Consider the following 27,327-nt stretch of genomic DNA (forward strand, 5'->3'; position numbering starts at 1 on the left):
GAGAAGGCAAAAGAATGGGGTTGAGAGGCAAAATAAATCAGCTATGATCAAATGCTGGCACAGACATGATGGGCTGAATGGCCTAATTCAACACCTATGTCTTATGATAAGGTGATCAACATATGCAACACTTATTTGGAAATTTATCATGTGACACAAACAATACAAAAGGCATTTTAAGGACTTGCCAACTGGTAAGGGTTGATTCTATTAACCAAGTTTGGTGCTGATAGTGATATCTAAAACTCATAAAATATTATGAGATGAAGTGCTGTGGCTTGCCATTCAACTTCATTTGAAACTGTCTAATCCAGAAAATGGTAAAGCTCAGCTGAACGTTTGGCTACTTAACGGTGACTGGATACAAAACATCCACTACTGCAGTAACAAAAAGAATATTGCTGGACATATTCATCAGTATCCATGGGTAGAAAACAGTCCCTCTCTCCCCATAAACACTCTGACCTGCTTAGTGTTGCCAGAATTTTGTGCGTTTGCTCTGCAATATGCAGCAACTGCTGCCTTCTGATTTGCTTTGGTTACACTGTGAGATTAAAGAGTATTATAAACTAGCACAAGAGTCAGGATAATTCTCAAAGCAAATGACTCACCCAACCGGTCGCAGGCAAACAGAATTATAAGGACGACAATAATCAGAGCCAGGGGAATAACTACTCCTTTGCAACACCCTTTGCTTGGTAACGGAACACCTGAAATAAAAAGCCAACCTCGATTAACCTGGTCTTGAAGTTTACCTGAAAACCTGTCAAAGTTCCTCTCAGCAGGCAGAAGCACCTATGAGATCACTGCCTGCACTGTGGGCTTGGAAGACGGGCTCTGCCCATTCCCAATAGTTGTGAAGCCTTTGGTTTGAACACCTGCAGTCCATGGGGTGAAGGTGCTGTGGTGGGAGCCTTCCCAGGATTCTAACAATTATGGAATGGCAATACTTCAATGTCGGGGTCCACTCTGAACCTCTAACCTCCCCGTCCACTCTGAACCTGTAACACTCCACATAATAACGACTAACCACAGCATCTTCATCAAACTTACGTTGCTTATGGAGAAAGGCTGTACATTAACATTCATGTACTTCCTCACACCAGTTTCTGGACCCAAGGCACCGACAGGAACATCAGCACATTGTCTCCAGATTCTCAGAAGATCTTCCCTTTACAAGCTGCAGCCAAATGGTCCTCAGTTTGTACAATCCCCCTCTGTCTGTCTCTCCCCGAGATCAGGGAGACCCATTATCTCACTCTGCGCTTCCCCAGCAACAGTGATTTCTCTACATTTTTCCATCCATTTCCCTCCTGTCCAATCCTTGCTTGTTTCTGAACAAAATAAAAACACAAAATGCTGGCAGAACTCAACAGGCCAGACAGCATCTATGGGAGGAGGTAGTGACGACGTTTCCGGCCAAAACCCTTCATCAGGAGTGAAGTAACATGGGATGGTCGAGGGGGGGATAAGAAGTGGGGAGAGGGATGAAGTAGAGAGCTGGGAAGTGATAGGCTGAAGGGAAATGGGCTGGGGGAAGGTGGAGAATTATGGGAAATAAAAGAGAAAGAAAGGTAGGGCTGGGGGGGAGATTATAGTGAGGGGGGAAAAAGAGAGAGAAAGAGAACCAGACTAAAATAATAGATAGGGATGGGGCAAGGGGGGGGGGGGGGGCAGGGGTATCAACGGAGGTCTGTGAGTTGAATGTTCATGCCGGCAGGTAGGAGGCTACCTAGGCAGGAGATAAGGTATTGCTCCATCGACCTGTGTGTGGCCTCATCTTGACGGTAGAGGAGGCCATGGACAGACATGTCGGAGTGGGAGTGGTCTGTGGAATTGAAGTGTGTGGCCACAGGGAGATCCCGCCACTGCTGGAGGACCGAGCGCCGGTGTTCGGCGAAACGGTCTCCCAGTCTGCGACGGGTCTCCCCAATGTATAAATGGCCACATCGGGAGCACCGGATACAGTATATCACCCCAGTTGACTCGCAGGTGAAGTGGTGCCTCACCTGAAAGGACTGTCTGGGGCCTAGGATGGTGGTGAGGGAAGAAGTATGGGGGCAGGTGTAGCACTTCTTCCGTTTGCAGGGATAAGTGCCTGGAGGGAGGTCGGTGGGGCGGGATAGGGGGGATGAACGGACAAGGGAGTTGCGTAGGGAGCGATCCCTGCAGAAAGCCGAGAGTGGGGGGGAGGGGAAGATGTGTCTGGTGGTGGGATCCCGTAGGAGGTGGCAGAAGTTATGGAGGATTATACATTGGATCTGTAGGCTGGTAGGGCGATAGGTGAGGGCCAGGGGGACTCTATCCCTGGTGCGCTGGCGGGGGGGATGGGCTGAGGGCAGAGGTGCGTGAAATACAGGAGACGTGATGGAGAGCAGAGTTGATAGTGGACGAAGGGAAGCCCTTTCTTTAAAAAAGGAAGACATCTCCTTTGTCCTAGAATGAAAGGCCTCATCCTGAGAGCAGATGTGGCGGAGGCGGAGGAATTGAGAGAAAGGGATAGCATTTTTGCAGGAGACAGGGTGGGAGGAGGAATAGTCAAGGTAGCTGTGGGAGTTAGTAGGTTTGTAGTAGACGTCGGTGGATAGGCTGTCTCCAGAGATAGAAACAGAAAGATCTAGAAAGGGGAGGGAGGTGTCGGAAATAGACCAGGTGAATTTGAGGGCGGGGTGAAAGTTGGAGGCGAAGTTAATGAAGTCGACGAGCTCAGCATGCGTGCAGGAAGCAGCGCCGATGCAGTCGTCGATATAACGTAAGAAATTGTTTCTGAACAATTTCTTCTCTCCCAGTCCAAGGTGGAACTAACCTGGACTGAGGCTAAGCCTGTTCCTCAGTGGGACAGTGGGGCAGTACGGGTTTCAGTCCCACTGCCTCACCTCTTTTTTCAGCACATTGATGATTGGATCTGCAGCACGCAATGCGTGTTGCTCGGATTTCCAGTGTCTGCAGATTTTCTCGTTTGTTTCATTGGTGCTGCTCTCTACACTTGGTCAGAACTCAAACGTACCACTACCAATTTCCACATGTTCCACACCTGACACTTTCCTGCCCTTTCCTGACTTCTTCCTTCCCCAGCTCATTGATCAATAACCAATATCCATTATAATCCCACCAATTCTCACAGCTACTCTCTGTACACATCGCGCCCATTTCCTCAGCCCATCATACCTGTTCCAATGATGAGGCTTTTCAAAGCAGTATCTTTAAGTTGCCTTCCTTTTTCCTTAACCATGACTTCCCCCTCTACCATTGTTGAGAGTGATCCCAATCAAGTGTTCTCTATTTTTAACACTTACACTCTCATTCCCTCTCCTCACAGCAATAGGGAACCATCAATCCTTAACTTCTACCACACCAGCCCCCACATTCAATTCATCATCACCCAAGAATTTCCACCACATCAGCATCTCGAAATGCTGTTCGCTCTGTGACCTCCTGGTCCCCTCTCTGCCTCGTGGTGGTTTCTCGTGCAATGGCAGGATATGCAACAGCTGACCTCTCCCCACCATCCAATTACCCAAACAATTGTTCCGGGTGACACAGAGATTCACTTGTAGCTCTTTCAATCAAGCAAACTGCACTTGGTTCTCCTCACGTGGTCTCCTCTACACTGCAGACAGGGCAACCACTTCGCAGAACTTCTCCATGTAATCATTAGAGTGACCTAGAGCTGCCAGTCCCCCATCACTTTTAACTCCCTATCATCATTCTGTTCCTACACCATCTTCACTTCCTACACCTTCTCAACAAAGCTCAGAGTCACTCCCTCTTCTGACTTGCTCTGGAAACTCACAACGTATTTGACAGTCCTTTCTTGATTACAGCTGAACTGCCCAGTAACAGTAACATAGCTTTTCTCCTTCCACAGGAGCTGCTGATCCACTGAGTGTTACCAGCAATCTCATTTATGTCAGATTTCTTGCAGGCATCATGTTCTGTATCTCCTGATTCTGGTTTCTTTTCCATCTCCACTGCCTCACCAGACAGATGAGCTGCCATTCAAAGTCATTCATTCATTTCCCTCTCCAGTAACACACACTCCTGCAGTACTACGTCAACTGTCACTTCCCTCTCCAGTAATGCAGCACTGCCGCAGTACTGTACCAAGTGTCATTTCCCTCTCCTACACAACAAAAAACATCTGTATCACCTACTCCACACTCTGCAACAGATCGCCCCTCCTTTCTCCCAACCCTCTCTGCAACTTGCCTCACTTCTCCAGTTTTGATGAAAGGTGCTTAACCTGAAGCGTTACCCCTGGGTCTCACTTCACAGATGCTGCCCGACCTGCTGAACATCCCCGTGCATTTTCTGTTGTTATTTAAGACAAACAGTGTCTGTAGTTTTTTTTAATACTGGCTTCTTTACTCGGGTCCCGATTATTCAGAAGAGCAGGCCCCTTCCACTGGTGAGGATACTCACCGCAGACAACGTCGTCCTCTGGGGTGCCAGGTTGAGTTTCAACCAGTCCAAGTGATGCACAACTGAAAAAAAACAAATAACATTGAGACAAATTGTGACCACTCCCAAACTCCAAACCCACAGTGTACAGTTGGTAGCCCTGGCCTCTGTTCAGATCACTGTGTTAGGGATGGGGGCATCTTGTCAGACACAGCCTGCAGGAATGAGTTCAAGTATTCACATTCTGGTTCATTTAATTATCACATGTACATCAAAGTATACAGTGAAATGTGTAACTACTAATTGGGTTATTATTGCCATATGTTATCATCAAAAACTGTTTTGCATACCATCCAGGCAGATCATTCCATACATGAGCAAGCTCTGATTAGTTTGGGGTGGTTGAGGATAGCTCAGTGGTTGGAAGGGGACAGTTCTGCTGAACAGATGATCTGTTTCTCCTTGCTGGGAAAAGTGTGAGCAATACTACCATTGGCCGCATGGTGGCAGCAAAGCTCAGCCATAAAAACTAGGCGCTCTCGAAAATGCAGATTTTTCTGCCCTGTGGTAAAGTTCAAAGTTCAAGGAAGATTTACGATGTAAGTCCATAAATGTCACCGTATACTACCTTGAGATTCATTTTCTTGCAAGCATTCCAAGTAGAACAAAGAAATACAACAGAATTAATGAAAAACTACACGCAAAAACTGACAATCTGCACAAAAGACAAACTTAGAATCAAAATCAGGTTTAATATCACTGGCATATGTCATCAAATTTGTTGTTTCGTGGCAGCAGAATATTGCAATATATGTATAATAATAAATGATATAAATTATAATATGTGCTGCATATACTGTATAAAAATTAGAGTAGTGCAAAAAAAGGAGAAAAAATGAGGCAGGGTTTATTGTTCATTCAGAAATCTGATGGCGGAAGGATAGAAGCTGTTCCAAAAACATTGAGCGTGTGTCTTCAGGCTCCTGCACCTCCTCCTTGATTGAGAAGATGGCATGTCCCAGGTGATTGGAGTCCGTAATGATAGATGTGCCTTTTTTGAGGCACCACCTTTTGAAGGAGTCCTCAATGCTGGGGAGGCTACTGCCCATGGTGGAGCTGGCTGGGTTCACAACTTTAGCTCTTTCAGATCCAGCACAGTGGCCCCTCTCTACCAGACCTGGTAGAGGAAAGAATCAGAATGCTCCCCACAGTACATCTGTAGAAGTGCTTCATGACCAGCCTCTCAAAACACTTCATCACAGTGAATGTAAGTGCAACTGGACGAGAGCCATTGAGGCAGGTTATCACACTCTTCTTGGGCACCAATATAATTGAAGCCTGCTTAAACGTACCTCAGACTGCCAAAGTGTGAGGTGAAAGATGTCAGTGAACGCTCCAGCCTGTTGTTTAGCACAAATCTTCAGTCCTCGGCCAGGTACACTGTCCGGGCCAGACGCTTTCCCTCGGTTCTTTCCCCTGCTCACTTCACCACCTGGTATGAAGTCTCCAATGCACAGGATTGAAAGGTGCTGAAGAGGTTTGTAGATTTCAGCCAGCTCCATCAAAGGCACAACCATCCCCACCATCATCATTAAGGAAACTCACCATTAGAGCATGCCCTCTTCTCATTAGTACCATCAGAGGAGGTACAGAAGCCTGAAGGCGCACACTCAACGCTTTAGGAATAGCAACATCTCCTCTGCCATCAGATTTCTGAACGGTCAATGAACCCATGTCACAACCTAAATATTCTTCTTCTGCACGATTTATTTTTAATGTGACTTTTTTGTATTTTTTTGTGTCTTTAACTGTGCTGCAGCCACAAAACAACAGATTTCACAATACATGTCTGATACTGGTTCTTATTCTGCCTATGATTTTAACTAAGGGAGGCTAGATGTTTATGAATCATACTCTACCCCACATTGGTCCCTGCCCTAATCAGAGATGACAAACAGCATCTAACATCTACATTCATATTTCTCTGACATCTCTCTGACATCAGGTAGATTGAAGTCAGATAGCTGAACACCTCACTGCCAAGCATGACCCTGAGCTTCAGATAATCTGAAATCAAATCAGCTTCACTTTGAAATTTGAACCTCTTTAATCAAATTCACCATACAACTGACTCTTTCACTGTTCAATTTAAACTCAGTATAAACTTAAGGAACAGCACCCAAAAAGACTTCCAGAATCAACTTCAAAGCTTTTCAGATCATAAATCCGACAATCCCCTAACTTTTCCTCTTGATTGAACCTCCCTGTAGCATCAAAACCTGCATTTTTTATTGCAATGTTTCCTCCATTTGATTTGAGATATTAACTTCTTCCTGGAGACTTTTCCAGAATTCCAGAATTTTCTATTTTATCTTTGAAAGGCTATTTAACAATTATGAAATCATTGAAAAATATCTGTGCACAAAACAGAAAAGCAGGGTATCTTTCAGACAGGAAAATATTGATATACAAAAGGGACTTGGGTGTCCTTGCACACACCTTACTGAAAGCCAACAAGCAAGTGTAGTATGGAAGCCAAATGGTACTTTAGCCTTTACCATAAACAGATTTGAATTCATGAGTAAGGCAGTCTCATTGTAATTATATCAGGTCTTGGTGCAACACACCGGGTGTATGGTGTATAGCTCGGATCTATTGACAAGACAAAGTATGCAACTTACAAGGATTACAATCCATGTATCTGACAGGGATTGCAGAGAAGATTCACCAGACTGGCACCAGGAATGGTGGATTTGCCACACAATGAAGGACTGAGCAAGTAGGGCCTATCATTCTTTGGAGTGTAGCTCTTACTGGGCTCAGAGGGTAGACGCAGGCGATGTGTTTCCTCAGCTGAGTCCAGAACCAGGGATCACAGAATATGAGGCACTCCATTTGGAACTGAGGCAGGGAGAAAAACTGTCACCCAGAATCACAAATGGCGTACTCCAGTCCTCGTTCTACGGTCTTCATTAGGAATCTTCTGGCAAAGATCATGGTTGAAACTTACAGAAATATGCCTGACCAGATTTGGCCTCCGTGAACCACAAACACAGAAGCACCTTGAAGGTCACGTGTGTAACCAGGTACGCACAGACTTGGTGATGGAACGTGAAGCAGCAAAGAGTCAGCTATGTTGCCAGGGTTGTGAGGATGTGTCTCTGAACCTGGCTAATCGGAGTTATAGAGACTTTGTCTCTGAACCTGGCTAATCAGAGTCATAGAGACAAAGTCTCTGAACCTGGCTAATCGGAGTTATAGAGACAAAGTCTCTGAACCTGGCTAATCGGAGTCATAGAGACAGAGTCTCTGAACCTGGCTAATCAGAGTCATAGAGACAGAGTCTCTGAACCTGGCTAATCAGAGTCATAGAGACAGAGTCTCTGAACCTGGCTAATCAGAGTTATAGAGACAGAGTCTCTGAACCTGGCTAATCAGAGTCATAGAGACAAAGTCTCTGAACCTGGCTAATCAGAGTCATAGAGACAAAGTCTCTGAACCTGGCTAATCAGAGTTATAGAGACTTTGTCTCTGAACCTGGCTAATCGGAGTTACAGAGACTTTGTCTCTGAACCTGGCTAATCAGAGTCATAGAGACAAAGTCTCTGAACCTGGCTAATCGGAATTATAGAGACAAAGTCTCTGAACCTGGCTAATCGGAGTTATAGAGACAAAGTCTCTGAACCTGGCTAATCGGAGTTATAGAGACAAAGTCTCTGAACCTGGCTAATCAGAGTCATAGAGACAGAGTCTCTGAACCTGGCTAATCAGAGTCATAGAGACAGAGTCTCTGAACCTGGCTAATCAGAGTCATAGAGACAGAGTCTCTGAACCTGGCTGATCAGAGTCATAGAGACAAAGTCTCTGAACCTGGCTAATCGGAGTTATAGAGACTTTGTCTCTGAACCTGGCTAATCAGAGTCATAGAGACAAAGTCTCTGAACCTGGCTAATCGGAGTCATAGAGACAAAGTCTCTGAACCTGGCTAATCGGAGTCATAGAGACAAAGTCTCTGAACCTGGCTAATCAGAGTTATAGAGACAAAGTCTCTGAACCTGGCTAATCAGAGTCATAGAGACAAAGTCTCTGAACCTGGCTAATCAGAGTCATAGAGACAAAGTCTCTGAACCTGGCTAATCGGGAGTCATAGAGACAAAGTCTCTGAACCTGGCTAATCAGAGTCATAGAGACAAAGTCTCTGAACCTGGCTAATCGGAGTCATAGAGACAAAGTCTCTGAACCTGGCTAATCGGAGTCATAGAGACAAAGTCTCTGAACCTGGCTAATCACAGTTATAGAGACAAAGTCTCTGAACCTGGCTAATCAGAGTCATAGAGACAAAGTCTCTGAGCCTGGCTAATCGGAGTTATAGAGACTTTGTCTCTGAACCTGGCTAATCAGAGTCATAGAGACAAAGTCTCTGAACCTGGCTAATCAGAGTCATAGAGACAAAGTCTCTGAAACTGGCTAATCAGAGTTATAGAGACAAAGTCTCTGAACCTGGCTAATCGGAGTTATAGAGACTTTGTCTCTGAACCTGGCTAATCAGAGTCATAGAGACAAAGTCTCTGAACCTGGCTAATCAGAGTCATAGAGACAAAGTCTCTGAACCTGGCTAATCAGAGTCATAGAGGCAAAGTCTCTGAACCTGGCTAATCGGGAGTCATAGAGACAAAGTCTCTGAACCTGGCTAATCAGAGTCATAGAGACAAAGTCTCTGAACCTGGCTAATCAGAGTCATAGAGACAAAGTCTCTGAACCTGGCTAATCGGAGTCATAGAGACAAAGTCTCTGAACCTGGCTAATCAGAGTCATAGAGACAAAGTCTCTGAACCTGGCTAATCGGAGTTATAGAGACTTTGTCTCTGAACCTGGCTAATCAGAGTCATAGAGACAAAGTCTCTGAACCTGGCTAATCAGAGTCATAGAGACAAAGTCTCTGAAACTGGCTAATCAGAGTTATAGAGACAAAGTCTCTGAACCTGGCTAATCGGAGTTATAGAGACTTTGTCTCTGAACCTGGCTAATCAGAGTCATAGAGACAAAGTCTCTGAACCTGGCTAATCAGAGTTATAGAGACAAAGTCTCTGAACCTGGCTAATCAGAGTTATAGAGACAAAGAGTTGTAAAAACAGAAACAGGCCTTTCAGCCCAACGGGCACATGCCAACCAAGATGCCCCAAACCAAGCTAGTCCCATTTACCAGCATTTAGCCCATCAACCTTTAAACATTCCCATCCCATGTACCTGTCCAAGTGTCTTTCAATTGTGTCTATCTCAATCATTTCCTTTGGCAGTGCATTCCACACACATGACACCCTTTGTATAAAAGAGCTGCCCCTCAGGTTCCCATTAAATCTTTCTCCTCTCACCTTAAACCTATGCTCTACAGTCCTTGATTCCCCTACCTGTACACACCTCTGTAGTTCACTCCTCATTCTACTATGCTTTAAAGAACAACGAGTCCTAGCCTGTCCAAACACTCCCTCTGATTCAGTCGCTCAAGTCATGGCAACATCCTTGTACATCTTTTCAGTTCTCTTTCCAGTTAGATAACATCTCCCTATAGCAGCGTGACCTAAACTTAACACAATACTCCAAGTGTGGCTTCCCCAGTGTCCTGCACAACCGCACCATGAGTGCCCTGACTGATGAAGATCAGTGTGCCAAAAGCTGCCTTCACCACTCTGTCTACTTCCCTCTCGACTTACTTCATCCATTCCCTGCAGGGCTCGATAGAGGATGACACATTTGAATAGAATCCTTCTTTGCATTCTTCACACACTGTGCCCCGGTATTTTCGATCACCTGGCCAAGAGATTAAAGAAGGTACTGTCATTACATTTAATCAACAGCTATTGTCAGAACAAGCCTGTTGATCCATTATTACAACACATCAAATTTTAAATAAGGTCAGACCAAGTGGCAGGCAGGCTTGCTTTTCCACAAAAGTCATCTCCAGCTCGGCCCCATACCCCGAAAATGGGTCTTTTTAATTTCTTTCCAGCATTTATCCAATACCCGTCCAAATTCCAATAATTCGCTATCTGACCTTTCAGAAATTCCATTGTTTCGGCATCTGGTTCACCAGGTAATGTTCCCCACCCTCCCCTTAGATCCACCAGCACCTCGTTTCCCCACCTTCCTTCAAGACGCACCAGAGACTCAGACCCCGATTCCCCATGTCTCACTTGTGTCCCATTTCCCATACTCCCATGAGACTCCCTGGTCTCCAGTCTACGTACTCGTCTTACCACAACCCCAGTACCTAATCTTCCCTACGACTCACTGAAGTCCCAGTGCCCATGAATGCCAGTTCCTACACTCCCTCCGGAACTCACCAAATTTAATTAATACAGTGAGGCATCATCAAAAACTAGTTTTTTTAACATGTCAATCAAAGCTAATGGCCCTAATAATCCCAAATCCTGAACATGCCAGATTACTGATATTTTATCTGCTTCCACCAACCATTTAAACACTGCATTCATGAAAAAAACATGTTGCTTAATAGAAGAAAATGATTTCCTCATCTTTCATGAGTTCTTGTGGTAATTGTCTTAAATAGTGGTCACCAGCCCCTACCTCAGCCTTAGTGAAAGGCAAGATCAACCCCAGATCAATTAGTTACACGCATGCGCACCGGGGCAGAAAAGACCGGAAGTAAAACCCCGCAACCAGTAAGTAGAAATAATGCATAAACACCAGGGTACCCACCCTTTTTTGCACCACGGACCAGTTTAATATTGACAATATTCCTGCAGACCGGCCAACGGGGGGGGTTAAACACGACGAGAATACAGCAATACTCGAAGCAGGTTCCTTATGTCCAGTTTATTCCGCAATTTAGTTTTCGCGACTCTCGGCACTTAGCTGCTGTCCCGCGCTGCTCACATTTTTTCAGCTGAAAAATCTCAACGGGTTTGTCTTTAAGTGCAGGGTGCTTGGACTCAGGGTACCAAAACAGTTTTGAGGGCTTCATTGCCTCATTAGACAGCCTCCCGGCCCAAACTGCAGCCTCCCGCCCGCCCGCTGCCAGATGCCCTGGCCAGGTGCAGCTGGTCGTGGGTGGGGTGAGAGGACAAGATCAGGGCCGGAGGTCCCTGTACCTAGGCCGCGGCGGTCGCAGTCCGGAGAGAGCGACTGACCGAGCGAGGAGAGTGACCGGATGCACCCGCCCCCCTTGTAGGATCTATCGGCCGTCAAATGTTTGTTTCAGCAGATCACAGCGAGGTAGCTGCTCTGATACTTACGAAACCTTGAGCCCTAATTAGGTCGTCTGTGAATATTTTAGCACTGGATTCCCCACAAACATTCAGTGCGCTAAACAAGTTTACAGACAGCGCCCATCTGTCCGCACTCCGGGCCAGTAGTGTTGGCGGTTCTCGCCGCCCACGCAAGGGTGTCACTGTGTTTAGGTGACTGATGACCTCGCATGCGATCAAGTTCAACAGTCAGTGTGACAGGGAATGAGGAAAGGTGCAGTTGACTCATATTGTTTCCTCCGGCCCAGTGGTTGGGGACCACTGAAGTACACTGTGTAGTGAGGGAGGGAGCTACACGCATGCGCACTGGGCAGAAAGAATGGAACAAAAACCCCGCAACCCGGAAACGATTTCTCAACAGTATTTGTGTATTTATTTTTTCATTTTTTTTCAGGATCCACTGGGAAAGTCTCAAAGATCAACCAGTCGATTGCAATCAACGGGTTGGCGACCACTAATCTTAAACATCTACCATCTTGTTGCCAAATGCTGGTGGAAAGGGATAGCATTATCTCGCTCCTTAGGAGCCCAAAATAAACTTGCAAATCTCACGCTTGATAATTATCTCAAAATGGAGCAGATAATTTTCTTTTATGTCAGAGCGTTTCTGATTTGTAAGTTAGAAATTCCATTAAAATTCTGATCGATAGCAGATATGGGGCCCGCAACAAGATCCCAGAACGCACTGCCTCCCAGGGAACCTGGGCTTTGATAAGCAGGCTGTGCTGGGTTGGGACTGGTTGCATCATGCCTAGTACGGAAACACTAACACCCAAGAACAGGATGAACGGACATGCTCCACATACACGATTTAACTTCCCAAACCCTAAGCTCACATTTCATCATTCAGTACATTGTTTCAAAAGGGAGCAGAGGGCCCTTGTGAGTCTTGGCAGCGTATGTGAACCAAAGCCCCCAAGGGCCTCAGGGGATATGGGGGGACCTAAGCTAGAGTGAGGTTTAGGGGAGCACTCAGAATACGAAGAGATCAGACACTCTCTGACTGACAATTTACCATCAACTGACAATGAGTGTGATTGGCCAACATAATCACCGATACGCATCCTATGAATGAATACATTTCAAACATCTGCTAAACCGTAATGCCATAAAAAAACGATGATTCCTAGATCTCTTTTTTTTTTATTTACGTATTCATTTACAGGATGTGGGCATCGCCAGCTAAGCCGGCGTTTACTGCCCAGCCCTAGTTGCCCTTGAGAAGGTGGTGATGAGCTGCATTCCTGAACCGCTGCAGTCCCCGAGGTGTAGGTACACTCACAGGTCGAGTGCAACTGAACTCCATTTTCATCATCCCAGCAGGAACCCGCCACCAGCCACACCTTCCTTTCTCATCCCCGCCAGCCATGTTCCCCACCCTATTAAGGAGAACACTCTTTATTACCCACGAGTCCACAAAACCCTTTCCATCCTCTGGACCATTCCCACCTTCACCTCTAACAGTAGGAGGTCTAACACCTCCTCCCTCAACACCATCCAGGGAACTACACGACATTTCCAAGTGAGATACCTCCTCCAAGCTGATCTACTGTATCCAGTGTTCATGAAGTGGCCTCCTCTGCATCGGTGAAACCATACTTAGATGAGCCTGCCTTCTCCACTGCCACAGTAAAGCCAAATGCAAATTATTAGTACTTCAAACTCAGTACTTAACACCATCATTCATACAGTTCTGATTGAAAAGCTCCAGAACCTGGGCCTCTGTACCTCCTTCTGCTACTGGATCCTCGACTTACTAACCTGAAGAGCCCTGACAATCAACTCTGGCGCACCACAGAGATGTGTGCTTATTGCCCACTGCTCTACTCTCTCTACACCCATGATTGTGTGGCTAGGCATAGGTCAAATGCCATCTATAAATTTGCTTACGATACAACCATTGCTGGTAGAATTCCAGATGGTAACAAGAGGGCTTACTCGAGCAAAATATACTAGTAAGTTGAGAGGCGACGCAGCAACAAACTTGCACTCGATGTCTGGAAGACCAAAGAACTGAATGTAGACTTCAAAAAGGGTAAGACGAGGAAACACAATTCAGTCCTCATACAGTAATCAGAAGAGGGAGAGTGAACAATTTCAAGTTCCTGTGCGTCAATATCTCTGAGGACCTAACTTAGACCCAGCATATCGATGCAGCTACAAAGAAGACAAGGCAGTGGCTACATTCCATTCAGAGCTTGAGGAGATTTGGAACGTCACCAAAAACACTCACAAGTTTCTACAGATTCTAACTGGCTGCATGGTAATTTGGTATGGGAGGGTGGGTCCACTGCTCAGGATCAAAGTAAGCTGCAGGGAGTTGTAAACTTAGTCAGCTCCATCATGGGCACTAGCATCCGTAGTATGTTATGTATTGTGTTGTACTCCTGCCTCAAAGTTAACAAAATTCATGAGAAATACTGGTGACATTAAACCTGATACTGATTCTGATACAAGTAGTTGACAACCCAAACAGTAATACCAAATTCCCAGTTTTCAAGTAACCCACTCCCCCACGTTCCTCTCACCAGTCCACCCAGGATCTTTCTCCCTCTGTACACCTTATCATCCCCTCCCTCCGTCATTACCTTCACTCATCACTGGGTTCTATCTGCCCATCACCTACAACCCTACCTACCAGGTTTCCTCTCCCTTTCACAACCCCTCCACTACCTGGCTCCATCTGCCTGCCATCCCTCTCTTATCTGGTGTCACCTGTCACCTACCAGCCTCTGTCTCTTCCTGCACTCGGTTCCCTCTCCCATCTGATTCCCTCAACCCTAAATTCCCGTTTTCCTTTACTAATGTTCCAACCTATCACCAATTAACCCCTTGGCCCTCCTCTGGTTCCACCCACCCACTATCCCTCTCTTATCTGCCTCTATCTGTTACCTACCAGCCTCTGTCTCCACCTGCTTTCCCTTTCCTCCCCTACTTGGAACCATCAACCTAACAGTCTCTAATTTTTTTCCCTCATGTTCTCACCTATCACCTGTTAACACTCCTTGTCCCCCAACTGGATTTAACTATCCATCACCACCACCTCATCAGATTCCATGGATCACCTTCCAGCCTTATCTTACAGCCTTCTATCCAAGGGGCTTCCTTCCCTCTATGCTCTCAATCCTGATGCAGTGTGCTGGCCTGAAATGTCAAACATCCCTTTGCCTCCATGGATCTTGTCTGACCCACTGAGTTTCTCCAGCAGATTATTGCTTGCTCCAGATTCTAGCCTCAGCAGTCTCATGTTTTTTAAGGAGTCACAGAGTCCTGGCCATTCAGCCCATCTAGTCCATGCCAAACTGCCTACTCCCATTGATCTGCACCAGGACCATAGCCTTCCAAACCCCTACCATCATTGTACCTACCAAAACTTTTCTTAAATTTTGAAATGGAGCTCGCACACACCACTTATGCTGGCAGCTTGTTCCACAACCTCACAACCTTCTGAGCGAAGAAGTTACTCGTCATGTTCCCCTTGAACTTTTTACCTTTCAACTTTAACCTGTGACCTCTGGTTGTATAAGCCCACCCAACCTCAGTGGAGAAAGCTTGTTTGCATTTACCCTATCTATACCCCTCATAATTTTGTATACATCTATCAGATCTCCTCTCAATCTTCTACAATCCAAGGAATAAAGTCCTAATCTATCACTAGAACTCAGGTCCTCCAGACCTGGCAACATCCTTGTAAACTTTCTCTGACTCTTTCAACCTTATTTATATCTTCCCTGTAGGTAGGTGACCAAAACTGTATACAATATTCTGAACTAGGTCTCACTAGTGTTTCATAATTTCAACGTAACATCCCTTCTCCTGTACTCAATACTTTGATACATGAAGGCCAATGTGCCATAAGCTTACTTTACAGCCCTATCTCCATGTGACAACAAATTATAGATCTGTATTCCCAGATCCCTTTGTCCTACCACACTCCTCAGTGCCCTTCCATTCACTGTATAAAACCTATCCTGACTGGTCCTACCAAAATGCAACACCTCACATTTGTCTACATTAAATTCCATCTGCCATTTTTAGACCATTTTTCCAGCTGGTCCAGATCCCTTTGCAAGCCATGATAGCCTTCCTCACTGTCCACTACACCCCAACCTTGGAGTCATCCTGATTCAGTTCACCACATTATCATCCAATTGTTGATATAGATGGCAAACAACAAAGGACCCAGCACCAATCCTGCGGCACTCAACTAGACACAGGCTTCCAATCAGAGAGGAAACCATCTACTACCACTCTATGTCTTCTCCCGCAAGGCCAATGTCTAATCCAATTTACTACCTCTTCTTGAATGCTGAGCAACCGAACCTTCTTGACCAACTTCCCATGCAGGACCTTGGCAAGTGCCTTGCTAATGTCCATGTAGACAACATCCACTGCCTTGCTTTCAGCCACTTTCCTTGCAACTTCCTCAAAAAACTCTATAAATTCGGTAATACATGAACTACCACGCACAACGCTACACTGACTATTTTTACTCCATCCACGCCTGTCCAAATGCTTATATATCTGGTCCCTTAGAATAACTTCCCATAACTTTCCCACTACTGATGTTCGGCTCATCGGCCTATAATTTTCTGGCTTTTCAAGCCTTTCTTAAATAGTGGAACAACACTAGCTATCCTCCAATCTGTTGGTACCTCACCAGTCACTAAGGGGGATTTAAATATCTCTGCTAGGACCATGGTAATTTCTGCACTTGCCTCCCACAGGGTTTGAGGGATCTCATTGTCAGGCCATAAGAATTTAGCCACTCTAATTTCCCTCAGGAGAACAAACACTTCTTCCTTTGTAATCTGTACGGGGTTCATGAAGTTCCCTCCAGCCTATCACTTCCCAGCTCTCTACTTCATCCCTCCCCCCACCCCCCCCCCGACCTTCCCATGTTACTTCACTCCTGATGAAGGGTTTCAGCCCAAAACGTCGTCACTACTTCCTCCCATAGATGCTGTCTGGCCTGCTGAGTTCTGCCAGCATTTGTGTTTTTATTTATTTCCAGCATCTGCAGATTCACTCGTGTTGCCCCATCTTCATGAAGTTGATGATGCTTTGCCCCACTTCTATAGATGGAACATAGAAAAATAAAGGGCTATGCACTAGGGAAATTCTAGGCAGTTTTTAGAGGAGGTTACATGGTCAGCACAACATTGTGGGCCGAAGGGCCTGTAATGTGCTGTAGATTTCTATGTTCTATAGACGTTGAGTCTGTCTCCTGAGTAAATACAGTTGCAAAAAAAATTTTAAATCTCCCCCAGTTCTTTTGGCTCCACACATACATAGATTGCCATTCTGATATTCCAGAGGACCAATTATGTCCCTTGTAATCCTTTTGCTTTTAAGATATCTGCATATTTACTTTGAGGGTAGATCAGTACTGTGATCAGTAGATACAAAGTGTTCACCTACACAAACTTCTGTCACCTGCCCTGTCCTAATGGCAGATCACTCTCTCATTGGGACGTCCACATACTGATTAAGGAAACTTTCCTGAACACATTTGACAAACTCTTTCCCATCTAGTCCTTTTATCGTGTGGGAATCTCAGTCAATACGTGGAAAGTAAAATCACCTACTATAACAAACTTATGCTTCTTGCAACAGTTTGCGATCTCTGCAAGTTTATTCTTCTAAATCCTCTGAACTATGGGTGGTCTGTAATATAATCCCATTAACGTAGTCATACATTTATTTCTCAGCTCCACCCGTAACGCCTCCCTAGACGAGTTCTCCAATCTGTCCTGACTGAGCACCGGCACGACATTTTCCCTGAATAGTAACGCCACCCCTCCTTAATCCCTCCCACTCTGTCGCATCTAAAGCAAAGGTACCCCGGAATACTGAGGTGACAGTCCTGCCCCTCCTGCAATCAAGTCTCAAAAATACCTACAATATGGTAATTCCATATGTTAATCCATGCCCTGAGCTCTTCTGCCTTTCCTACAATACTTTTTGCATTAAAATATACACAGCTCAGGACACCAGTTGTACCATGCTCAACCTTTTGATTCCTCACTTTGATATTTTAACATTTGTCTACAAGCATTCTACTATCTGTCACTTTGGTTCCCATCACCTTGAAACTCTAGTTTAAACATCCAACCCCCCCCCCACCCACTCCAATGCAGCACTAGCAAACCTTCCCACGTGGACATTAGTCCCCTTCCAGTTCAGGCGCAAACTGTCTCTTCTGTACAAGTACCACCTCCCCTGGAAGAAAGCCCAATGATCCAAAAATCTTATGCCCTTCCTCCTACACCAACTCCTTAGCCATACGTTAAATGGTATAATTTTCCTCTTTCAGGCCTCACTAGTCAGTCTGTGCCATTGGTAACGATCCTAAGGCCACAACCTTGGAGGTCCTGCCCTTTAACTTAGCACCTGACTCCCTGAACTCACTTTGCAGAACCTCAACACTCTTCCTACATTAGTCATTGGTACCTACATGGACCCCAACCCCTGGCTGTTCACACTCCCACTTCAAAATGCTGAGGACTCGATTCAAGATGTCCCGGACCCTGGCACCCGGGAGGCAACAAACCATCTGGAAATCTCATTACCTTTGGGATGTAGTGGTGAAGACTTTCAAGTTGGAGATATTGATTGGTGGATTATGCTGGGCAATGGGAGGCAATCCTTCATACCATTCCCAGTTGATTTTAACCTGTGCTCACCCTGGATCCCACTGGCTAATACGTAAACAAGCAATATCCCTCAGTAACCTTTTACAGAATCTCTCAGTGCCAGCAGACAAGTCTAATTAACTAATAAAACCTATTTATTTATTCTAACAAACCCATCAATACCATTTCCCACTCATTATTTCTCTATCGCTTTCTAACTTATTTCCTCTCTCTCCCCCTTTCTATATGTGCTTATCAACTCCTATTTAATTCCTTGTGTCATTTACCCAATGAGATCATTTCAGCATCCAGCTATTCCACCAGCACACTTAGGGATGTGGAAGAAACCAGGAGAATCCCAGAAAAACTCACATGGTCACAAGGAGGACGTGCAAAAACAGACAGCACACAAGGTCAGGACTGAGCTCTCCAATTTCCCATCCAGTGAGTGAAGGCAGGCATGTGAGTTCTTCAGTCCCCATCACATTGGGAATGAGGACGTGACACACGTAGTACCAACATTAACCAGGAAGCAAACAACCCATTCCCCTCCACAGACTGGAGGGTGGCGCAGTACTGCAACAGTTAGTGCTGCTGCCTCATAGCTCCACCAGCCCAGGGTTCAATCCTGATCTTCAATGGTGTCTGTGTGTGGCGTTTGCATCCTCCTTCTGACTGCACAAGTTTCCACCACCACCCCACCTCCCTGGGCACTCTTGTTTTCACCCACATCCCAAAGAAACACCAGTCATTGGATTAACTAGTCACTACAAACTGAGTACAGTTGAGTGGCAAGTGGAAGGAAGGTGTGGAGTTAAAGAGAATGCGAGAGATTTCAGGTTACATTGGGGGAATGGGTTTGATGGGATTGCTCCAAGAGTCGGCTCCTTCAATGTTGTATAAAAATACGAACTACTACATAGCCAAGCAAATCAAAGATTACCCTGGTCATTCAACCTGTCTGAACGGTCAATAAACCCATGAATACAACCTTGCTATTCATCTTTAGCACTATTTATTTATTCTATGTTTCATCATAACTTATAGTAATTTTTTATGTCTTACACTGTACCACTACCACAAAAAAACAAATTTCATGACATATGTCAGTGACAATAAACGTGATTCTTATGCTCTTTCTGAGATCATTCTGGGACGGGTTAAGCCGTTGTCCTCAGTGTTCAGGCTCACCTTGGATTTGGACTCCTGATCCCGGCGGGCACACATCATCATCCCTGCAGACCTCACAGTCACTGTTAGGACAGTGCTTCCCTTCTTTACACAAGCACACCACATCGCTGATTGAGTCACCGGCTTTTACAACTTCAAATTCTCCTGAAAAATAGAGACTTGGGTTAGACGATATGTCGCAGAGAATGTTCTTGCATCTGTATCTCAGAGACTAACGAAAACACAAAGGCACAGCTCCTTCAAACTACCAACTCTACTCTAAAATACCTAGGCCTCTTTGCCTGCACGGGACTCAGAATCAATCCATTTTCCCTCTCTTTTTATTTGTTCACTGCATGTTGCCATCAACTGACAATGCCAACATATACTGTCCATCCCTAACTGCCTCAGAGATGAGGGGGAAATTTGGAGGCAATCACATTGGTTGGTCTCTCTCCACAGATGCTGCCAGACCTGCCGAATATTCCTGGTATTTTCTGCTTGGAATGAAGCCACTGGATTCTGTGAAGGAAGCTAAAAGCAAAAATCAAGACACACAAAATACTGGAGGAACTCAGCAGGTCAGGCAGCATCTTTGGAGAGCAATAAACAGTCAACGTTTCGGGTCGGGATACTTCATAAGGACTCAAGATCAAGAACCAAGAATTCTAGCTTCTGTAGAATCTCTTATGTTTAAGCAAAAAGGCAATTTTGGCTTCAATCATAGAGTGAGTAATTTATTCAATCAGTAAGTTAACTTAGCAAAATGCCGTGGGCCAAAGGGCCTGTTCTGAGAATAAATAGCAAGGTTATGCAGCAGGACATATGGTGGACAGGGAGGTCTGTGTGTGGTTTGGCAGCTCCTGCTCAGACTTGGCTAGGTCTAACTTTTGTTGATATTTCCCACAGACCAAACAACAGTGGGAGATAAAAACAATGGTCCCTCGCTAAACAACTCAGTTTAATAGTGAGGTTATCAAGCAAGTTGTGCAAATTGATTTCCCAAAGGTGACAGAGTACCAGCTCAGGAAAGTACCTGATTCTGGGAAGAGCCATGAATTCAGAGTTGCTGCTCCTGGTTCAGTGAGCTTATCTCTGACCTGAACCATTTTACAGCATGCAAAACTGCACAGGCTCCAAGCTGGGCAACAGCTGGGAAGCGTTCTTCACTGTCATTGTGTTAAAGCAACACGTACAAAATGCCTCATTCAAAAGTCCACATTTGGACAGAGTTAGGAGGACACCTCCCTGTTGATATAGTGAAATGGCAGGGAAAGTCCAACAGTAATTAGTGGGCTGGCGTTATAATTTTGTCAGGAATCTCTTAATTAATCTGGGCGGAACTTTAGACCAAAGTAACCATTTCTGAACATTACCGGCTGGTGAAAACGAGGGAGGTCTAATACTGTACTAGCAACATCAGCCTAATGAATCAAGCCCCAATCACACACCCTATGCCTGCTTAGTTCCACACTTGTACTACACAGATCTTACCTACTCAAACAGCCCAGGTGTCTGAAAATCTGTACCAGAAGGTGTACCTGGCAGCACGTACCTAGGAGCAGGTATCAGGGAACTGATCCCCCACACCCAAGCCTGTAAACTCCCTCCACCCCCACCAGTCAACCCGCAATTCACCCTAACCCCACGGCAGATCCAAAGGACACCCACCCCTCACACTCAACACTGACCCTCCTGCAACAGCCTGCATTGACTTCCAAAGCTTTCTCATGCCCATTTCTGACATCTCGCCCCTGAACTTCACAATAACCCTTCTCGCTCTAACTCAGCACAAAACGCTCTGTTTGAATTTGCACTTATACATCACAAAATACCTTTCAATTGATCTCAGTATCACTGGCAAGTCAGAATTAGTGGCACAGCCCTACTGCAGTAGAGAAGGCAGCAATGAGCTGCTGCACCAACCCGATTTTCCCAATCTACCTACATAATGAAATCCCCTGTGGCTAATATAACATTGGCCTTTTGGCAGGCATTTTCTTTCTCCTGTTATATCTTGTAGACCACATCCTTACTGCCATTTGTAGAGTGTTGGCGCGTGGCCAAGTGGTTAAGGCATTCATCTAGTTATCTGAAGGTCACTAGTTCGAGCCTTGGCTGAGGCTGCGTGTTTGTCCTTGAGCAAGGCACTTAACCACACATTGCTCTTCGACGACACCGGTGCCAAGCTGTCTGGATGCCAATGCCCTTCCCTTGGACAACATTGGTGGCCTGGAGAGGGGAGACTTGCAGCTTGGGCATAAAAAAAACCTTGCCCAGGCTTGCACCAAGGTGCAAATCCATGGTCTATCGAGTCTAACGGAGGCCTACTACATACCATTTGTGGGTTTGTATGTAGCTCCTATCCGGGTCCTTTCACCCTTGCAGTTCCCTAGTTCCATCCACAATGATTCAATACCTCTTTCTAGTGAGCTAATTTAATTTTTTACCTACCAAGCCACGCCACGCCACCCCTTCCTGCCTATTCTTTCAATACAATGTGCATCATTGGATATTAAGCTCTGCTTTTTAAATCTTTTTAAATCTTGAGAGCAACCTGACTGAAAGGTAGCTCTTCTAACACTGTCACTTGCTGATCGGTTGCTCCTCAACCCAGAAGCCTACCGCAAAACTCTGCAGTGATGAAAAAGTAGCTCTTTTCACACACCCTTGGCGTGGATTGTCCGATGAAGATAAACAGCACGAGCTGGGTGTTCTTGTGCACCACATCACTGAAAGTGAGCATACTTGTGCAGTGGGCAATTAACAAGGCAAACGGTACATGCAGGAGAGAGCATATGAACAAAGAAGCAGAGATGTCTCACTGCAATTGTAAGACCACTCCTTGAGTACATCGTGCAGCTTTAGTCTGTTTAGCTGAAGAAGGATATTCTTGCTGTGGAGGGAGTGTATTGAGGATTCACTTGACTGATCCTAGGATGACAGAATGAAGGGAAATTGGGACAACTGGGCCCATATTCACTAGATTTTAGAAGAACAAGAGGGAACCTCATTGAAACACACTGAATTGATAAGTTGCAGGAAGGAGACTGCAGAATGTGGAAGAAAATTAAGCATGAGACTTAAGGGTTAACAAAATCATGAGGATAGCCAGGTAAGAAGCAGATGAGGTCTGTCTGTTTACTTGCACTAAGCAGTAAGTCCTGTTAGAAATGAAGAACTGATGAGCACAGATGTTGCTTATGAGAAGGTGCTGAAAGACCTAAAAGTACATAAGCCACCCGGATCAGATGAACAACACCCTAGGGTACTGAGGTAGTGGCAGAATTGTGGCGGCATTAGAAGTGATCTTTCAAATATCATTGGACTTTGGCATGGTGCCAAAGGACTGGAAAATTGAAAATGTCACTCCACTTTTTAAGAGAGGAGGAGGGCAGCAGAAAGGAAATTATAGACCAATTAACGACTTCAGTGGTTGGGAAGATGTTAGAGTCAATTGTTAAGAACAAGGCGATGACGTACTTGGTGACACAGGACAAGATGGTACAAGGTTAGCATGGTTTCCTTAAGGGAAAATCTTGCCTGACAAACCTGTTGGAATTCATTGAGGAGATTACAAGTAGGATAGATAAAGGGGATGTAGTGGATGTGGTATATTTGGACTTTCAGAAGGCCCTTCACAAGGTGTCACACATGAGGCTGCTTACCAAGTTAAGAGTCCATGGTATTACAGGAAAGTTACTAAGATGGTTAGATTGGAAGAAGGCAGTGAGTGGAAATAAAAGGATCCTTGTCTAGTTGGTTGCCAGTGACTAGTGGTGTTCTGCAGGGGTCAGTGTTAGGACCATTTTTTATGCTGTATATAAATGATTTAGATGATGAAATAGATGGCTTCATTGCTAAGTTTGCAAATGATACAAAGGTAGCATTGAGGAAACAGATAGGATGCAGAAGGACTTAGACAAATTAGGAGAATGGGCAAGAAAGTGGCAAATGAAATACGATGTTGGTAAATGCATGGTCATGCACTTTGGTAGCAGAAATAAGTGTGCGGACTATTTTCTAAACGGGGAGAAAATCCAAAAATCTGAGATGCAAAGGGACTTGGGAGTCTATGTGCAGAACACCCTAACTTGAAGGTTGAGTCAGAGGTGAGGAAGGCAAATGCAATCTTAGCATTCATTTCAAGAGGTCTAGAATATAACAGCAGGGAGGTGATGCTGAGGCTTCATAAGGTACTGGTGAGACCTCACTTTGAGTACTGTGTACAGTTTTGGGATCCTCATCTTAGAAGAGATGTGCTGGCATTGGAGAGGGTCCAGAAGAGTTCACAAGGATGATTCCCAGAATAAAAGGGTTATCATACAAGGAACTTCTGATACTCGGTCTGTACTCGCTGGAATTTAGAAGGATGAAGGGGGATCTCATTAAAACCTTTCGAATGTTGAAAGGACTAGACAGAGTAGATGTGGAAAGGATCTTTCCTATGGTGGGAGAGTCTAGGACAAGAGGGTACAGCCTCAGGATAGCTGGACGTTCATTCAAAACAGTTACGGAGAAATTTCTTTAGCCAGAGGGTGGTGAATTTGTGAAATTTGTTGCCACCTGCAGCTATGGAGGCCAGGTCGTTGGGTGTACTTAAGGCAGAAATTAATAGGCTCTTGACTGGACATGGTTAAGAGGAGAAGGCCAGGAAATGGGGGTGAAGAGGAGAAAAAAAGGATCGGCCATGATTAAATGGCAGAGCAGACTCGATGGGCCAAATAGCCTAATTCTTCTCCTATGTCTTACAGTGGTCTTACGGATGTTGTAAGGAGAAAACCCTAGCCCTCAAGACTACAAAATTAACGGCTTGGTTTCTTATAATTAATGGGGAGGTTCCTTCGGCCTTCAAGGCTACAGGACGAATAGCTTGGTTTCTTCAAATTAATGGGAACTGATTGTTTACGTGGGGACCCTATGCCTAACTTTGTGCATGGAATGGAAGCATCCTGAACTTTGTCGATAAGGTCTAAACATCAAAGATCATTTGATCCCTGAAAACTACTGGACTGCATGTATTTTAAGATATAAAAGACCATGCTTGTTCTTGCTTCAGCAGAGTCTCTTAATGGGCTCTCCACGGTCACGTAATTAAACCGAACATCAAGATCTGTGTCTTGATTAAGTCTAATCAGTGATAGTAAATTTCTTTGACATAGAGGGATGCTTCTGTAAGTTATCGACTCATCCAGCATCGAACTAGGCCCTTTGGCCCATTGAGTCTGAGGTTACCATCAGGCACCCACTAACATTAATCCCACATAATTCCACTGCATTCTCTCTACGCTCCCATTAACATACCCCACCCCACCTGTATTACCTATCTAAATACAAAGGCCAATTTTAAAGTGGCCAATTAACCAACCAAGTTCAAGTTTATTGTCATTCAACCATGCACATGTATACAACTAAACAAAACTTTGTTCCACTTGGGCCAAGGTGCAAAACACAGTAGATATAGTCAGACACCAGCACAAAATAATATTAGCTCACGTCCCTGAGCGGCATGGCCTGGAGATCGACAGGTTGTCATGAAGTGCAAGGTGCATGTCTATGTAAGACAGTTTAATGTTACTCACTCTTTTATAATACGACAAGTCGTTGTATAAATATGTGAAACAGCAGCAGCAAAAGATGAGAAGTGACCGGTGCAGGATGACAGTGTGCCTGTGGGTGCGAGTGAGCATTCTGACAGGGTGTATGTGTGTGCTGGGTGGCAGCAGGTACGTCTCTGCGCACATCTTCGGGATGTAGAGGAAACCGGAGTCACAGGGAGAATGGCCAAATTCCACACAGACAGCACCTGCGGTCAGGATTGAAGAAAGACTCCCTGAGCTCTACCAGCTGCACCACTGTGGCATTCAATGACGGTAAAACCAGCATCAGGGGTCACAGCCCAAGGACAAGGGGTAGCCTCGTTAGGACTGAGATGTGGAAAACTTTCTTCACTCATAGAACCTGAGGAATTCTATACCACAGAAGGCAGCCGAGGCCAAGTTATTCAAGTATATTAATATATTTATGATGGAGTTAGATCCTGTCCTTTATGGCTGAAGAGATAAAGAAATGTGAGGAGAAAGCTCCAATAGGATACCAACTTTGATCAGCCTTGAGTGTCATAAATATCAGACTTAATGGGCTGAATGGCCTCCTCCTGCTTAATTTTACTCCCTTTGCACTCTTCTTTTCTGATTTAATTACTTGATGTACCTGCATTTAAACTGTTGATGTTTTGTGTAAAAGAATACTAACAGTTACTGGGTTACCCCATTTAAATAAAGCTCTGCTTTTCTGTTCTTTCTGCCGAAGAGAATAACCTCATATTTGCCAAAATTATACTTCAATGTTTTGGCCTACCTATATCTCTTCTGCAGCTCCCCACAACTTCCTTCCCTTCTTATATCTTTATTGTCACCTACATTACACTCAGACTCTTCACCTCTTTATTGTAGACTGTGAACTGCTGAGATCCCAGCATTCACTTCAGCAGCACGCTCAAGGTACAGCTCAACCTGAAAGGTGACCCTTTTATCCCCCTTATCCCTCTTTGTCTCCTGCCTGCTAATCAATTGTCTATCCTTGCTAAATTATAACCTTCAAAACCACGAGCCCTTATCTTGTATAGTAACTTTTTAAAGTGGGACCTTATCTAATGTCTTTTAGAAATCCAAAAATACTGATATCCACTGGCTCCCTTTTATCAGCTTACTCTTCAAAGAACTACAATAAGTTTGATAAATTTGATTTCCCTTTCATGTTGTTTCTGTCAAATCGTGCTTTCTGTTATCACTGCCTGAGCAATGGCTTCCAGTGTTTTCCCATGAACTAATCATTGCCCGGGCTAGAGTTAATACTAATCCCACCCCAACTCTCTGCTCAATATTCACATTGATTCCCTGTACTAGGAAAACAGACTCTCCCCCTAAAATCCTTGCTGACCCACATCAGAAACGGAGAGTAGAATGAGTACTCACAACTCTAATCCATCACATTTCCAGTCAGGCTAATGGTTAATTTGCACAACAGGATTGGTAGATGGCATGGGGTGAGTGAGGTTCGAAGCATTGAATCTCAGCATACATCTGTATGTATTTAGATGCATATCTAAATAGTGATATGCATATCATATTTTTTTACTGAGTTAAGTATTGTATGTAATTAGTTTTGCTACAACAAGTGTATGGGACATTGGAAAAAAGTTGAATTTCCCCATGGGGATGAATAAAGTATCTATCTATCTATCTATCTATCTATCAACAAATTCAAACCGCAGAAATCAAAATGATTTCACTTTTTATTTACTATACCTTGTTTTCTCACATCAGGCATTACTGATTGGTAAAGTAACATGTTTATTAAAACTTTCTGTGCTTTGCTCTGTGATATGTCAAGAACATTTAAATGGGAATCAAAATGAGACAAATCTTTAAAACCTTAGCATGACGAGTTATTCGCATTGAGTATCTGAGGGTGAAAGAAGTGGCCAAGGTTACACTGAAAATATTCTGAAAAAAAGTGCTTAAAAACACATTAGTTCATTTAGCACCTTTCACATAAAGCACACGGATTACCAAGGCATGCAATACCGTCTGCCAATGCTGGTAAATGGGATTAGCAGAGATGGGCATTTGATGACTGATATAGGCGAGGTATGCTGAAGGGTGTATGGCTATATGACAATCTCAGGAGATACCCAATTGCCTTATAGTCAATAAATTGAATCACTACTACTGTAAACCTGCAGGAAGTACTCAGAAACAGTAGATAGTACTTTAAAGTGACAATGCAGCAACCAGGATTCTCTTGGCAGAATCTCAATACAGCAAAGCCCCATAATTTACATCAGCAATGTT

General features: G+C 44.7%; 1 protein-coding gene across 1 annotated transcript in view; it reads right to left on the minus strand.

Moving 5' to 3' along the window:
* The window catches only part of LOC140735885 (tumor necrosis factor receptor superfamily member 5-like), an 89,343-nt gene that overhangs the window by 9,949 nt on the left and 52,067 nt on the right, over positions 1–27,327 (minus strand). Inside the window, exons 4-7 of the mRNA XM_073061458.1 lie at positions 19,493–19,636; positions 10,113–10,209; positions 4,423–4,484; positions 612–710 (exon numbers count right to left, since the gene is read on the minus strand). Coding sequence (XP_072917559.1) covers positions 612–710; positions 4,423–4,484; positions 10,113–10,209; positions 19,493–19,636 — 402 coding nt within the window. The remainder of the gene's footprint in view (positions 1–611; positions 711–4,422; positions 4,485–10,112; positions 10,210–19,492; positions 19,637–27,327) is intronic.

Source organism: Hemitrygon akajei, chromosome 11, assembly GCF_048418815.1.
Source record: "Hemitrygon akajei chromosome 11, sHemAka1.3, whole genome shotgun sequence".
Taxonomy (NCBI): Eukaryota; Metazoa; Chordata; class Chondrichthyes; order Myliobatiformes; family Dasyatidae; genus Hemitrygon; species Hemitrygon akajei.